General features: G+C 42.6%; 1 protein-coding gene across 1 annotated transcript; it reads right to left on the bottom strand.

Annotated features, from left to right (window-relative positions):
• hey1 (hes-related family bHLH transcription factor with YRPW motif 1) lies at positions 1–2,780 on the bottom strand. Its single transcript, XM_034545254.1, has 5 exons — positions 2,614–2,780; positions 2,436–2,511; positions 2,221–2,304; positions 2,006–2,087; positions 1–1,682 (listed from the first exon to the last, which is right to left on the bottom strand). Exons 1-5 carry the CDS (start codon positions 2,697–2,699, stop codon positions 1,024–1,026), a joined length of 987 nt encoding a protein of 328 aa, XP_034401145.1. The 5' UTR covers positions 2,700–2,780; the 3' UTR covers positions 1–1,023.
• Positions 2,781–16,738: the final 13,958 nt, after the last annotated feature.

The following is a 16,738-nucleotide window of genomic DNA, read 5'->3' as shown; positions in this document are numbered from 1 at the left end:
GTGATTTAAAAGAACTCTTTTATTACAGGGAAGTTGTCACTACCACCCGCGGCAACTCTGAAAAGTGGAGAAATCTGATTTGTCAGTGCTTTCTTGTGCTTTGTACAACCATAACATATACAAACTCAAACAGTGAGGTTTACCAGTAGACACCAACATATCAGGCAGACAACAGGAAACTGAATTGTTTTGCCTTTTTACAGCCAATTCTGTGGCAGATACAAATGAGCTCCCTCTTCATAATTACAGATCAATAATGCTGCTACTTTGAACAGGTACAAGAAAATAACTCATAAACAAGGTGGAAAAACAAATCAACCAAGCATCAGTTACACGAGAAATCAGAAAGAAGTGTGGGACAGCTGGTTGAAACTGGTAAAACATATGGGAAGCCTCCGTTGTTAAATTTACTGTAGAGAGGAAACATAACTTAGGGAAGCGAGCCGAAACAATAGAGCACCATATGAACCAAGCTGGTAGCTCAATGATGTTCCCAGTATTTAGTCAAACAAACACCTGGTTTCTGTTATTCCACCCCATAAAATGCTGTAAAAAGGGGGGTGATGCTCCACCACTTTAAGTCCTCCTTTCACACCCCTCTCTCTCTGTATGTAACCAGGGCACCAACACTGGGTGCTTCAGCGCAGAGGAAAAACAAAGGGGGCAGTTTCAGCCAGGAACTTGACGGGCAGCGACTGGTTGACCATCTGGAAAAGTCATTCCTGATAGGCTGACAACAGTGGGTGAAACTTCTAAAGGGGTGGACAGGAACAGAGATCAATCACAATAAATCACTCTTGTGGATTTTAGACGTGGTCTCCCTCCTCACTGTTTTTCTCTTCTGTACAAAACACAATACATGAGCAATAAAGTAAAAATCCTATATCTAGGTGTACCCTCTGTGGGATGTCAACATCATAGAAAAGGTTTACTTTTTTTAGCTGGGAAAATAAAAAGTATCGTCCTTGAAAGTCCAGCACAGCTTGAGTCTTTGAGTAGATTGAGATGAGGTTTTCATCTCAGTCAGAAAGCTCCTATCTCCATTCCCCAGGGTCTGTAGGGTTTACCCACACTGGATGTGGGGACAGGGGTGCCGATGGTGGGGGAGATGAGTGGGAAGGCACTGAAGGGGAAGGGGAACGCCGAGAGGGAGGAGAGGAGAGGAGGGGACAGCTTAGACGCTGATGAGGAGACCAGGGCCGGGTGGAGAACGCTGGTGGGAGCCGCAGTGGTGGGGGGGACCCGGATCGGGCCTTGGTCTGAGTGCGGGGTGGCGCTGCCGCTGCGCCTGCTTGGGACATGAGTCTCTGCAACCAACGAGGATGATGAAGAAGAGGAGGAGGAGGAAGGGGTGGATGTAGATGATAGAGGAGTTTGGGGGCTGCTGGTGATGCTGCGGGTTAAAGGTGCCAACGGTGCCCCCTGCTGGTGCTGGAGCAGGAGGGGATGCGTCAGGTGCGCAGGAGGGGATCCAAACGCAGAGCCCCACGCCAGGTGACTCAGGCCGGAGTGAGCCTCTCTTTGACTGGCATAGTTGTTGAGGTGGGAGACCAGGCGGATCCGCAGAGGGTCCGCGCTGTCCAAGCCTTCGATTATGCTCAGATAACGGGCCGTCTCAGCCAGGCACTCCCTGAAACCCAAACCACGGTAGTCCATAGCCAGGGCATGGGCGTCAAAATAACCTGAGGGAAGAAGAAGAAGACTTTTAAAAAAAGTCACCGGAGCTGCTACAAAACCAGTTTGTCCAGAGCTGAGGGATCTTTGTCTGACATGAATCAATATGCCGCTGGCGCTGAGAGTGTGAACGAGTAGACCAGTCAAAAGAAGACAGGCTAGTTGACGCTTCTTTATGTGTGTTTATCTTTTCTTTTTCTTTCTTCTTCAAAGGAATGAGAACCAAGTGAGAACCAAAGTATTCCACATCCAGTGTGTCTCTCATATGGTTATGATTCTTCAACACGCGGACGGTGTTTTTACCGTAGCAATGAATGATTCCCAGACATACCTTTGCCTCCAGCAGCATGAAGCATCTTTAGATGGTCAACAGTCATCTGTAAAATCTCAGCTTTCTCCAGTTTGGCCGAGCCCTTCAGTGCGAGGGAGACAATTAGATTAAAAATAAATAATTCAAGAGAGCACAAATGAAGCGAGCGGTTTCACATCGAAGTGCATGTGTATATTTGTGTACGTGATATTAAAGGCGTGTCGCCTGTTGCTCACCTGTTTCTCAAAGGCGCTGGGAACCAGCCTGCGCAGCTCGCTGAGGCTGTTGTTGATCCTGTCACGGCGCCGCTTCTCAATTATCTGAGGAAAGACAAATCATTGGTTATTTTTAGAATATGTGCATTTGACAAAAAGTATAGACTTTGTGCAAAAACGGATTTTCTATGAATAGATATAGATATAGATATAGATATATAGATATATGTACTTACTCCTCGACGCCTTTTCCTCGCCTGCACCTGAGTGGATGTTGTGGGAGACATGGACCCGAGAGGAGAGCTCATGTTCCTAAAAGAGATCAAACAGAGAGGATCACTCACATATCCCATTATTTTTTTTTAGACATGGTTCTTAAATATTTAAGAGTTTTAAAAGATAAACCAAACGTACCCATTCTCATCCGCGCTCTCCTTCTCCACCTCAATAGTCTCATCCAACTCGCTGTCCGAGGAGCTGAAATCATGATTCCTCTTCATTTTGATTCGTCCACAATAGTCCTTCAGTGTTCCTGTTGTGTCTTCCAGGCGTGCGTCTGCACAAGTTTGCCCGGAGAGCCTCTGTTTGAAGCGCTCAGCTTTCCCACGGTGTCATTTCAACGCTGCTGCCGGCCAGCAGGGGCGGGGCCTCGGGACAAACCAGCCAATCACAAAGCGGCCGTGGGTTTGAGTGACAGCGCAGTTGGCCCAAGCACATCCGAGTGCGTTTTGCCAAGTCAGAGAGGATAAAAAAAAGTACTAACATCTCACTCTGTTGGTATTATTGGAGTCTGTGGTAGTTAATAGTTTAGTAGCTGAGTTCTGGCCTTAAGTCTCTTATCATGACAACGCCGAAACTATTCCTACCATCCTGAACTAATCGTGTTGAGAAGTTAAAAGTTCAAATATTGAACAGATATCATGGTCTGCAAGCACCTCTTTCGCATGGGGGATTTCAATTATACGATTAAGTTAGTTTTTCGACCTTGGAAACAGCAGTTAGACATTTCTGTCTGCTCAGGAGGATGTTGTGATATTATCAAAAGCTCCAAATGAAGTTTGTGATAAGATTTTTTTGCCAAGAATGAACTTCCAATCTTAACTATTTAGTTACTCAATACCTGAACAAAGTACAAGAAACATGTGTTGCTTTCGAGCTACCGAGCATTGTTTCATGAGCAATTCTCGTTTGAAACTGACCTTTGAAGTCGAGCTAATGGCTTTCGATGAGCAGCTGTTTTACACCGGCCATCTTTTTGTTCCCCCTCTAACAACTCAAATAGAGTACAGCCAACACAAATAAGACTTATGCTTGGTAACATGTGTTGTTTTTGTTGTCGCCTATTGGTCCTGCACTTACCTGCTGTAGATGGAAGCCATGTCTGTCATTTGGGTAAATTAAGCCAAATCGATGTATCTGTATACACGATCGTGATTCTCAAATAGTGTCATTGTTTTCATGCCTTTTTTTCATGCCACTAATGCCTTTTTGAAATTCATAAGCGTAATATTATTTCCTCCTTCCACCTGTAACATTGGCCTAGACATTTTTCTTGAAAAGTGACGCTTAGAAGGCACAAGACATTGGAGTGATTCATCTCTTTAAATAGAGGATCTTTGGTGAAACTTTAACAGCGGTCCAATGGACTTTCGGTCCGTGACTGCCCCCACCCATGCCCGCCCCCTCCTCCCCCGTGTGTGTCCCGGTGGTGATGAGGAGTGGCTGGCCGGCTGTCAGCACGCGCTGGCCGTGGGAAAGTTCCCTAACCGGCGCTGATAACCAATCAGAGGCCGACGGCCGTCTCCGGCGCTGGAATGAATGGAGCAATTGGTCGGGGCGACGGGCGGTCTGCGAGCGAGCGTGTGAACCTGTAATCCAATACTAACTCAGCCCGGGAGGAGAGACAGGGAGCACTGCCGCAACCAGAGGAAGCCAGCAAGTCTAATCTTACCCCACAGAGAGACCTCATGCTCGGTAAAGACGCTGTGGGGACTTCAAGTACTTTCAACAAAAGACAATAATGCAATCAAAGCCGTCCTCGGTCCTTTCCCCCCGGAGTTTCCACATCATCACCACCACAAGACTGGTGGCTCCTATAATGGTCACACTCCCCAAATAATTTGACGGAGCGGCTGGTGTGTGTTTGTATACATGGAGGTTTCATGTTACTGCATGTGGAGCAGGAGCTCTTCAGTGAAGGGTGTCCTGCAGACTCGTCTTTGGCATGTTATAATAGAAGACTGCAGTTAATATAGGAAAGGAGAATATCTTAAGATAGGCTACTTAACATCACAAGATAAAAGCACATTCTACTTCAAAGGACCAGTGTGTAGGATTTACATTACATTACATTTCATTTAGCTGACGCTTTTATCCAAAGTGCATTCAACCATGAGAGTACAAACTCAGAATTTAGTGGAAATTATTGGCAGAAATGGAATATCATATATAAAATAATGTTTTCATGGGTGAATGATCACCTGAACTAAGAACAATGTTTTCTTTATCTTAGAATGAGCCCTTCAAAGGACATAAAGACATGTGGATACAGCCCAGTTTGTTCCTATAGGCTCATCTTCTCATCTAACTCTCCACCAAGAAGCACAAAAGGGTATTTGGTCAAATCTCCAAACTATTTCTTTAAGTTTATGCAGGTTTACTGACATTTGTACTTGTCGTGTGGATGTCACATGCAGAGGGCTGTATTGATTAAAACTTAATCTTAATTAAAAATGATCATATTACTACCCCTCATGAAATATATTGAAATACCCCTTGACATGAAATACATTCCATGGAAAACTGAAGCAGACAATAACTTCATATATTTCATTTATCAAATTAAAACTTTGCTTGAAAGGCATAATTATTACAACACATGACCCAAACATGCGAAACCGTCGGAAAAGGGAAATATGTATATGCTTTATACGTAACTTTTTCAAATATAAATAAGGCCTCCTGTGAAATATCTCTTGCAGGCTACAAACCTCAAAGGCTATGACTGAGGTGGAGAAATACGCATGAACATGCAATCAGGAAACACAAAATCATGATTCACCAGACATGAAAACAATATTGCAATATGAATCAAATACACAGACATTAATTCTCTGGAGTAATGGACTGTTTGTCGTATGCTTATAAAGATCAACACGGAATTATGGATCAGTCATGACTAACACACACACACACACACACACACACATACAAACACACACACACACACACACAGTGATATGGTGATCCTTATCAGTGGGAGCCGAAAGCAACCAAAGACGTATAATAGTCATCACAGAGAGAGGAGGCTGCCTGTTTGGTTTATATGAATGACAGGAAGCACTTAGGGCTGTTTTCATCTTATTGTTGTTGTACAAGGCTGCGCTTATAGCGGGACAGACACACAGATGCACGACATTCATCAAACTCATTATTGATGTGTGTGTGTATGTGTGTTGGATTGGGAGTGTGGGAGTTGCGTTCACATACTTCCGAGTTCATGCAACCTGAAGCTTTTGTCACAATAAACACAGGTGTGTGTCCACATTAGTTTCTGACAGTGTGTGTGTGTGTGTGTGTGTGTGTGTGCGTGTGTGCGTGCGTGTGTGTGTCTGTGTGTGTGTAACCAGGGGGGAATGGGAGGTGGGGGTGAGTCCTCTTGTTGTATTTCAAGTTCACCCAGAGTTCCCACGCTGTTATTTTCTGCACGGCTGTCTTTGTTCTACCGGTCTCATCACATGTTGTGATTAGTAGGGCCTTTCAGGGGCCGCCCTTTGAAGGTGAGCGCCTGCTACACGACATCATCAAATCCCCACACTCCTCCTCCTCCTCTTCCCACCCTCCTCCCCTCATCTCCCGCTCCAGCTCAGGCCACCGAAATAATAATCGGGGATACAGTGGCGGTTCACCTCCGTTGACCTCTCTGGTATTTGTTTGTCTGTTTTTTTAATGTGTAATTTCCTGTTTTCATATATTATCCTCTGTCTTGTTTTCTTGTATCCTAAATACTCGTCTTTTCTCCCTCTCAATCAGCACATTGCTGCTGAGATTTAACCCAAAGGTAATTGTGTCTCTCCAAACCCTCTCTTTAGCTGCCAAATCCTCTCCAACACTGAATATTGATGCATTTGTTTCAGGGTCAGTTTAAGGATACGCATTAAGACATTTATTTAGAAATTAAACATGGCATCGTCCTGATATTTTGGCCAGAAAATGATACGCTTTCATGTCCTCTGACTCACACTGTGCAATCAAAAAGGGTTTTGAATTTCAGTTTATTAGAAATAATCTTTTCTGCAATAACATGTCATCATTGCAGATAGAAACGAGTCTAGACTGTCTTACCAGAAGGAAATGGTTGGAGTTATGCATGCACACTCAGGCTTTGAAGGCGGATTTCACAAATAAATAAATGCTTTACACGGTAAATATTTCCTGCCTTGTGTGGAGTTGCTTCTGCTGTACATAGTTACACAATGGTCCAGAGGCCATCAGTTGTATTCGTTTGTTTGGGTTTGATTTCCTGCACAGAGCCCGTGTGGATCCACATGACTTCAGTGAGTGTAAATTAAGCTTGGCTGCAGTGTTGACGGAGTGGCACTGATGAATGAGGTTGATATTGTGTTTAGGAACTCTCAGTTACTTCTTAACCAAACAAAGTCAAGCTAAACTGTTAGACTGCTTGAAATATACTTGGCAGTGTGTAATATTATTAACGGACACAAAACACAAAAAAATCACTCATTAGTAAGGTTTGTTATAGAAAGAACAGTATAATACAATAACTGTGCTTCTTGTGTGGGTCAGAATGAGGGTTATTCCAGTACAAAATAAATACATGTCCTGATAAATAAACAGAACCATACAACATGTGAACCAGCGCTGAATGATAAAAATAAAGTAAAGTTAAATGTGCTCACTACTTCCTCCTCTTTGGTCAAATTAATCAGATCCTGACTGACTCAACTGGTGACTGGTATTAAAGTACAAATAAAGTCTTTGTTTGATTTTTAGTTTTATTAACCCTGTGTCCAACTGTTTCACGCAGTATTAAACAATTCTCAATTCTATAAACCCCCCAAAACACTAACTCGCCTCTTTATGCTCAATAGACATGAACATCGCTCGAAGAGTTGATCATATCTTAAGTTAGAAGGTCTTTAGACACAACGCCTTCATTTGGGGATGTCTCAGTTTTATATCCGTTTTAATAGATAAAACTCAACACATATCTCATGTGATGCAATAAATCAACTAACATCTGTGAAGAAACACATGTTGCCTTTGAAGGTCAAAGTCAAATATATGTTTGTCTCTTGCTTAGGGTTGTTATTTTAGTTTAAAAGTCTTTAAATGTGATTATGAAATCATTGTTAGTACAATGTCAGTAACGTTGGTTTCCCAACACTTAAAGGTTCTTTTCCAGCAACGTTTGAACTGAGTTAAACTTGTTAATATGTCTTCAATTCCTCATTTAAAAACCTCAGAATCAATGAATCTACAAATATTTTCCATTAAAAAAGTTACTGGTTGTGTATTGCATCGGGATTGTCTTCCAGTTGTAAGGTCATGAAGTCGCGCTTAAACTTCAACTATCCTTCTCCAGCAGATGAATGTGAAAACAGAATCAAACATACATCATTCAAAGTGTATTAACAATAAGCCTAATAAGCAATACACAAACACATTTTGAGTGCAGAGGGACTTCATGTATGTTTGTTACACACGTATCTCTGGCTTTGCCAAAAACCAAACACTACCGTTTGGGAAGGTGTGACCCTCAATGAGTCACGGTGAGACACACGTCTGCAGGTTAGCCACAGACAGATGTTCGTCCGCTCGAAAACAATACGGGGAGTCGCTCTCTGATGAAACCCTGCGGAGGGCGAGCCTTGTGATTGTTTATAAATAGAGCTGTGTGGACCACTGAGGAAGGCTAACGTTGTTTCCCCTGACAGGGAGAGGAAGCGACGGCTAATTCTGCTCCAGACGTGTGTGACACCCGACCATTGTGCCTCAGAGGAGGCGGGGGGGGGGGGGGGGGGAGACATTGTCAATGAATGTGTGTCTTCAGGAGGGTGGGTTGTTTGTGAGGCAGGGTGAGGGTTATGTGTGTGTCAGACACTCTGGTATTGTTCTTCAGGAGAGTGGGGGTTTGAACTTGTCTATCACTGACAGTTGCCCTGCCCGTTTTGTCAACGGGTCCTCTCCTTCACATTGGATCTCCACACAGCATATTTCTCAGTGTGTGTGTGTGTGTGTGTGTGTGTGTGTGTGTGTGCGTGTGTGTGTGTGCGTGTGTGTGTGTGCATGTGTGTGTGTGTACGCACGTGCGAGTGTGTGTGTGTGCGTGCGTGTGTGTGTTGAGGAAGTGAACGGTGTGTCAAAGTTGACCCACTGACATACATCTCTGTCTTGTCTCCAAATGGGAAGTGTTCGAGGGCCACCCTCCGTCACACACACACAGACACACACCTAAACACACGCACACACACACACCTAAACACACACACACACATACACTCACACACACACACACACACACACACACACACTAACCAACTATGTCTTTATAACAAAAGACAAATGTCTTTTTTTCTCTGATTATTTTGCATTTTAACAAAATCTATTTTATGAATTGCTTGATAAAGCAACTTATAGTGCTGAAATGAAATGCCATCTGAATTGTTTTTTTAAAGAAGTTTTCTTAAAAATGTTCATTCAAAACATGCTCATTTACTGCATATTTCTTTACTTTTTCTGTCAATATCCACTCAGACAAGTCCATTAAATTCAATTCAACTTCAATGTCATTATACTTGCATACAACAACATCATTATAGACGTACAGATACTGTAATGCATGAGCGAAAAAAACTAGAATGTAAAATCTAAATTGTTATAATAAGTAGAAGAAGAAAATAAATAGTGGTGCATAATGTATTCATTTATAGGACAAGGCATCATTTTAGATAATTCAAATACTAAATAACGTAGCTGAAAAAAGACCAAAATCAACAATGTGTTGTTTCATGTCTTATGTGGCTTTTCCGTCCCAAGCTCAAAAACAACGTGTAAAAATATATAGCTTCATTTTTTATTTTTTATTACTGTACTGGATACATTGGTTGGAGGACTATTTTCAGCTGTGGATTAATACACATTAGGGGCTCTGGGTAATATCAGGAGCAGGCTATGGAGAGGGAACACGTCAGTGCAACAGTGTGTCGCATTTATGTGCGTTTACTAGTTTTTGAACACAAATGGAGGTCTATGGCACAGATGAATCAGCTCATCAAGCTCTTGGCTATGTCGACTGTTAATATAATCAAATCATTGTTGGTCGATCTTTCATAGGATCAGCTGACAAGAAGAGAAATACAGAAGCCATATCCTTTAAAACTGAATAATAATAATAATAATAATAATAATAATAAAAAGAATAAGAATAAGAATAGTCTACTGTAGCATCAGCATGAATCAGTTTAGCTGAACACCTTCAATAAAAATGTGTTCTTGAGCTTGGATGTGAGGGCTCTGAGGCACCTGCAGTGCTTCCCAGACGGCAGAGTTGATGGACATATGTTGCATGGATCACGTCTGTGATTCTTTGGCTACAGGAAACTCAGACAACCTGAACACGTCCCCTTCATCTGCCATTCATTGATCTTCTAAATGGTCTGCTAATCCTCAGTCTGGTGCATTTGATATCTAAATTTAACAGGTGGATGGGAGGCAGAACTTGGTATTTGACTCCCATTTGTTGCATCCAGTCAAATCAAAAAGACTGAAGTACCTGCTGGTGAATATGCGCAGGATGTCATAATCAGCCCTGTCTGACTTTAATCTGGAGTTAAAGTGGGAAGCGGAGTGGCTGGTTTTGTAGGGGTTTGGGTGTGACTCATGTCTGGACTCTGAACTCCCACTGCTGGTGGGTGGTCACTGTGAGGGGAGAGTGAGAGAAAGTCATAGAGAACAAAGGCAGTTATTTTACTTTCATCTCAGCTTAGGTCATTATTCGCTTTGAGTTTGACCCAGTCACACTTTCTAACTGGCTTTGTGCCCTTGGAAAACTGGACATTTTGTCCTGTTTTGACATTTTACATAATGAAGAGGATATAGCAAAACCAGCAGGCATGTGACAAAACGGTTGAAGCAGGAAGTTCACGGTTTGTGTCTGAAGAAGAGCGACTCAGATTTAATTTGATCCTTTGACATGTGGACGAGTGATCTCTGAGCCTGAAGGTACAGTATGTTCACATTGTGGAGCAAAAACAACATTGGTTTCATGCATTTGTCAAATGTGCACACACACACACACACACGCACGCACACACACGCACGCACTCGCACACACCCACACACACACACACGCACGCACACACACGCGCACACGCACACAAACGCACGCACTCGCACACACCCACACACACACACACGCATGCGCACACACGTGCACACGCACACACACACGCACACACACACGCACGCACACTCACTCACACACACAAACACAAACACACACACACACAAACACACACACAAACACACGCACTCACACTCACAAACACAAACACACACACACACAAACACAAACACACACACACAAACATACAAACACACGCACTCACACACACACAAACAAACACACACACACAGTCATAATAGCATACATACTCCTAATCACCCATCTTTACTCACTAATTCGATAACGAGACAGAACAGTTGAAACATGCTTTAACGTTTGACATTTGTCCTCAAGAAAAAAAATAGGAAGAGAACAAGACCAGCCTCTCTTCAGTATCTTTGCAGTCTTGGGAGAGAGCAGCCGCACACACACCCCACCCACCCACTCCTGCTGCAGCGAGGGGTTGCTGGTCCTCTGACCCCGGTAATGACGGAGGGTCAGGAGTCAGGTTGTGTGAAGGAACCGTCTACGTCTGCTGAGCGTGTGAGGAGCGCCTGGGAACCAGAGCTTGCTGTGTGATCCTGTGAAATTGATCTCTTCAGAGGGGACCAGTGGTGTGTATTTATGTGAGGTGGTTGTGTGCGTATGTGTGTGCGTGTGTATATGTGTGTGTGTGTGTGTGTGTGGGTAGGAGGGGAGCGACCGCGACAGCAGCGGAAATAGTAGATCCCAGAGGTTGCCTGTCTTGCCCGTGACCAGGGTGCCCTGTCTGCGCGCCTGTCTACAGCAGGAATGACAGGCGGCAGTGGAGGGAAACGTTTGAGAAGAACTACGCTTTCACTGTCTCCTGAAGACAGAGAGAAGAAAGAAAAGTAAACCCCCCAAATAGTGCTTCTCAGAATTAAAGTAGCACAACAGAGCACAAACCATCAATGTCAACCAGCCGGCAGAGCGGAAAAATATGGTTTCACATTTTGAGAAATCCACTTGCTTGTTGATGGCCAGCTAGATTGTCGCAGTCGCCATTTAAGTTGTGTACATGCGCTCGTTGACGTAGTTATGTATTAATTAGCACTGGAAACTGGTTAATGGCAAGAATATGTTTTGCTTCCGTCTCTTCGATGTAATGGGATCGGGATTGTTGGGAGAAAAGGGGACCAGGAATAGTAAAACAAAATGATCGGTTGATGCTTCACCGCCTTATTGGAACGTTGAGGCTGATTTGTAGCGCATCACACAGCAACAATGTTAGCTTAGGTCAGTTTGTAGATTCATTGAAAATGACTTATAGCCTGCTGCTTTGTAGCATGTAACCACACGTTGGGGTTTTACTGTAAAGGAATTAATGTGCTCGAATATTTCTTGGCTATGAATGGTGGACTTTAGTGTTGGACGGAGACAGGCTAGCTGTTTCCCCCTGTTTCAAGTCTTTATGCTAAGCTAAGCTAACTGGTGCCTATACAGGACAAATCGATCTTCTCATCTAAAAGTATTGCCCTATATGTTAAACTACTAAGTACATTGTTCTGTAATAAAAACTTACAGTGACATACTTTCACCTCAAGTCGCAGCTGTCTTCTGTTGGTTATGATTTTCTTTAACAGGACGTTATTTCTTTTCAAGAACTTTCAATCTCAACTTTTAAGCCTTCACAACTGGGACAACAACTTTATCTGTTGAGGAAGATCGTTTGACCGGATCGAAATCTTTTGAACAGCTGCTAATGAACCTTGTGAGATTGTTTTGTCAACTATTGTGCACAAATGTAATAATGTGTATTGTCTTTCTCATGTTTATGGCAGTGTACATGCATTGTCCATTCCCAATAAAGCAAAAGGCACATGGAGGTTGTTTTCAAGCATGTGTGAGTCAGTATCTGAGAGACAGACCCCTCCAGTGAAGGCTTGGCTGCTCTTTCATCCTCAGCATCTGCTATTCTTCTTAGAGCTCTTGGGCCAAGCCTCCGCTGTGCGTCTGGTCTGCCTATTTAGATGCAACCACTTCAGTCATATCTGCAGGCTCGTTATGGCAGCTACAAAACCAATCCCTCCTTGTGCTTATTCAATCACAGAGGGATCTCGTGAGTTTTTTTTTTTTTGTCTGTCTGCTCCCTCCTGGAGGCTTTGTACAGACATTTCGAAACAATCAGATACATTAGTCAGGACTTGTGATGTCTGATCCCTCCGCTGCACATGGGGCCTGCATGCGTGGAAATGCGCACACCCTGTTCAGATATTCCTTGAGAGAGAATGTACCATACCTTTGAAGCAATGCCACAGATGTCTCTAAGAATTATCATCTGCTGTGTTGTGATGTGTCGGTTGGTGATGGATGGTAGATAAATGTGCCGCATCAAACACACCAACTAGGAAAGATTTGCATTGAGCTTTTATAATAAAAGTTAAATAGATAGTTCTCCTTTTTTGGGGACAAAGGAGTCCGTAAAAGAGAATTTCCACAAATAAAAAAAAAAAAGCATGAAGACATTTGCTTGAATTGTAAGAAAACAGTTTCATCTGGGACATAATAAAAGGCAAAAGTTGCGCTGATTAAAATCTTTTTTTATCCTATAGCGGATGAGATGCAGCAATACATTTGTGATTGAGGTGGATTGATGGTGATGGGAGCACTGTCATTTCCATATTTTGATGAATAAATACATGTGAGTTCGACAGCAATACACTTGAATTCTCTGCGATAAAAAAAGATCTTTCAGCCTCCAATTAATGAAAAGGATCGCTTCATGAAATGACACACAACCCAATGTAAAACAGCTAATGATAAATGTGATGTACAAAATAGTGTTTAGTTTGCAGATGACATGCTGGTGCTTTGTGCCCACACAAGTCACACACTCACCGTGCTGAGGGAGCCTGACTTAACTTGTTGTCATTACGTCATTTAGAGGCCAGACTCAAAACATTAATTAGACAGACTTCCTGGATTGTTTGCTTTTGGACTTGTGAGTGACGTGGTGTGTGTGCATTTGTGTGCATGCATTGCACGTGTGTTTTAGGGTCGTGCGCACACGTGCATGCTCTTCTGTGCTTTGTGTGTGGTTACCATGATTTGAGTTTGGGTTCGCTCACCAGGTTATGGCTTCGCTGTGTGTGTGTGTGTGTGTGTGTGTGTTTTGTCACAGAGTGGTTAGCGCGGTGCTGATTGCTGTTTATTTGGTCTGTGGGTTGACACAGAGCCTAACAGCCAGGAGCGCTACTGACAGCTCTGTTTTGATTGGGTCCCTGTGGCCGAACCAACACTAACACCGGGGTCGCACTCTTCCCTCTGTCCCGTGCACACGGAGACTCCCACACCAAGCTTCCTGTCTGTGCTTCGAAATAACATACAGTAAATCATTATGATTACAACAAGATTTTTCTCTAAATAGTAAAGGACCATTCTAAGACTATACTGATCTGTTTCAAAAAGAACATTAAGGTGAATCACAGTGTCATTGAGACAAAATGTCTGAACAATGTTTAAGAAAATACTAGAGAGCTTATAACCCTCAAAACCTTTTCGAGGAATAGTTCACAAGGTAACAATATCTGTCAACCAGCAACTCTAAAGCTCACTTCTTAACACGTTATACCTTCTTTTTTTTCATATCCGCATTACATTTTTGAAATTAAATTATTTGTTTAAGAGGATTTTAAACATTAAGCAGAAGAGGCCCTATGAGAATTTAAAAATAATACTTCGGAGAATTTCTTTCAAACCTAATTTGGGGCATAATGTAGTGTGCACTGGGGGTGTGAATAAAATCTAATTTTATACTGGGGAAACAAACTGGGAGCACGCTTTTATTTGCGTAAAACACAGTATACAATATGTGTAACAAGTTATATGATAAAACAAAATGAACTAAGCTAAATATTGCATACAAATCAAATAAAACAGCTATAAGATGACAATTAAGTAGCTGAGATTTGTTTTCCTGTGTGACGTCTAGCCTCTTGTATTACTGATCAACGTGTTTATAAGCAATGATGGCTATGAAAAAAAAAAGATTTTTACTTAAGTGTTGACCATCACCTCTCATGACACAGAGATGTAAGATAAACACAGACACATGCTGACATGCTCAAGATGGTATACGGTACATGAACACTTAGTCAACCGTGTAATGTGACCCTCCTAACCAACGCACACACACACACACACACTGCACTGGTAAAGAGGTCATCGCTTTACCATCTGGTGGTCAAACCCCCAACATACACACACACACATACACACATCATTATTTAATAACCTGTACTTTCCTATGCTCTGGACGACCATGTCTGTCTCCTCACCCAACTTTACCACTGACCCTGTTGAACACACACACACACACACACAGCTGACATATCCCTTTACTTAGGAGAGTGGGACGCAAAGATGGGACGGCTGTGGGTGCGGTGCGTGTGTGTGTGTGTGTGTGTGTGTGTGTGTGTATTCCTGCTGTAACGGCTGCTCTCGGCCATCCACACAGCTGTCTGCGAGACACACTCACTCACACTCACACACACACACACACACACGCACACACGCTGAACGGCTGTGAGAGATCCCCCCCATGACTGCTTCCCAGGGAGAGAAAGGAAAGAAGGGGAAGCGGCTGGAAAGGATTACACACACACACACACACACGTACACAAACAAACCAGACCTCAATACTTTGGCCTCAGCAACTGTCCCAGACTTAACAACCAATGTCCCAAACTAAATACTAATAACTATAGTTTATTATAAACTTTGTATTAGCTCCCATCACTTCATTGACTTACTCTGGTCTGTCATAGAAGTTCTGCTCGTTGTTCCATGCACTTATATTTTAATAAAAATGGGAATCACCCTCAGTGTTTGCTGAAGTTGCACAAAGAAAGTACACACAGGTATTTATCATACAGGGTGCAATATTTAATAGTTGTTAAAACTTTGGTTTTGTAATAATTGTGTAATTTACCAAATTAAATTACACAATTATTCTTATATATATTATAGCTTTCACAACTGAATTTGTGAATTGGATTTTCTGTTCTCTCATCTCACTCGCATGTGGCTTCACTGTCTCATGTTGGGAACAACCATGATGTATTAACATAATCATTTAATTTGTAATGGTACGTTTCTGCCACAGAAGCTGTGTCTTTGTTTACATTTCATTTATATTGTACATCCTTTATTTTGAGCGCTGCAGACACACACATATACACAAGATCTCGAGATGTTTTGGTGTCAGATAGCTGAAGACTCGATAAGCGTTGTACCAATGGATGTATTATAAGAACTACCAAGATGACAACATTTCAGGTCATGTTTTCTGGCTTCTGAACAACTTCTAAATCTCTTTTCTCCAAAAAAGATTTACAAATATAAAACCTCCATGGATAAAAAATTAACTAAACATGATGAAAAAAAACAGGGTGAGTTTGACCACACTTTCCACAGGACTAAGAGTACATTAAAAGGATTTGCTGATAAAAATGACCACTATTTAGACAAAATACCTTTCCAATAATGCCAAAACACTTCAATAACACTTCAACATGTCAGCTCGGCCACTCTGTCACCAGAAAGGATTCAGTAGTTAACAGGAAACGGGACCACAGTCTCAACAGGAAGGAATGGGCAGCCACTCTGGTGGAACCAAACCTCTTGGGCTGTCGGTGAACTATTAAGGACCATGTGTCAATTTAACACGTCTTCTTTTCAACAGATATCAAGATGTGTAAAACAGCAACACCAGTGTGTGTGTGTGTGTGTGTGTGTTGTCCTAACAAGACAAACATATTTGTTATGTGAATGGACACATCCTTTCATAGAGTGCTGCTTTCGTTTCTTGAAATGTTTTGATTGCAGAAACGGTGCTATTTTAGTTATTTGTTGAGGGCCTCGTGGTATTTCGGACGTGCCATGTGAAAACATGCAGCGGACTCAGGATTATTCCCTGTGTTTATGTTTGTATCGGGCGCTTTAAGCCGTGTTTGTTATCCCTGCAGATGGAAATAGACAGAGGCTGAAGTTTCACAGGCACAGGAAAGGCCTTGTCGGCAGCCCGGGCACTCAGAGCTGTCACTGCAGGCGTTTGTATCTGAAGAGCTGCATCGACATACTGAGGCATTGATGGTGATTGGGTTCAGTCGA

The sequence above is a fragment of the Cyclopterus lumpus genome, chromosome 11, assembly GCF_009769545.1.
Source record: "Cyclopterus lumpus isolate fCycLum1 chromosome 11, fCycLum1.pri, whole genome shotgun sequence".
NCBI classification, from domain to species: Eukaryota; Metazoa; Chordata; class Actinopteri; order Perciformes; family Cyclopteridae; genus Cyclopterus; species Cyclopterus lumpus.
Note: the sequence above shows the minus strand (reverse complement) of the source record. Positions and strands in the feature narration are given on the sequence as shown.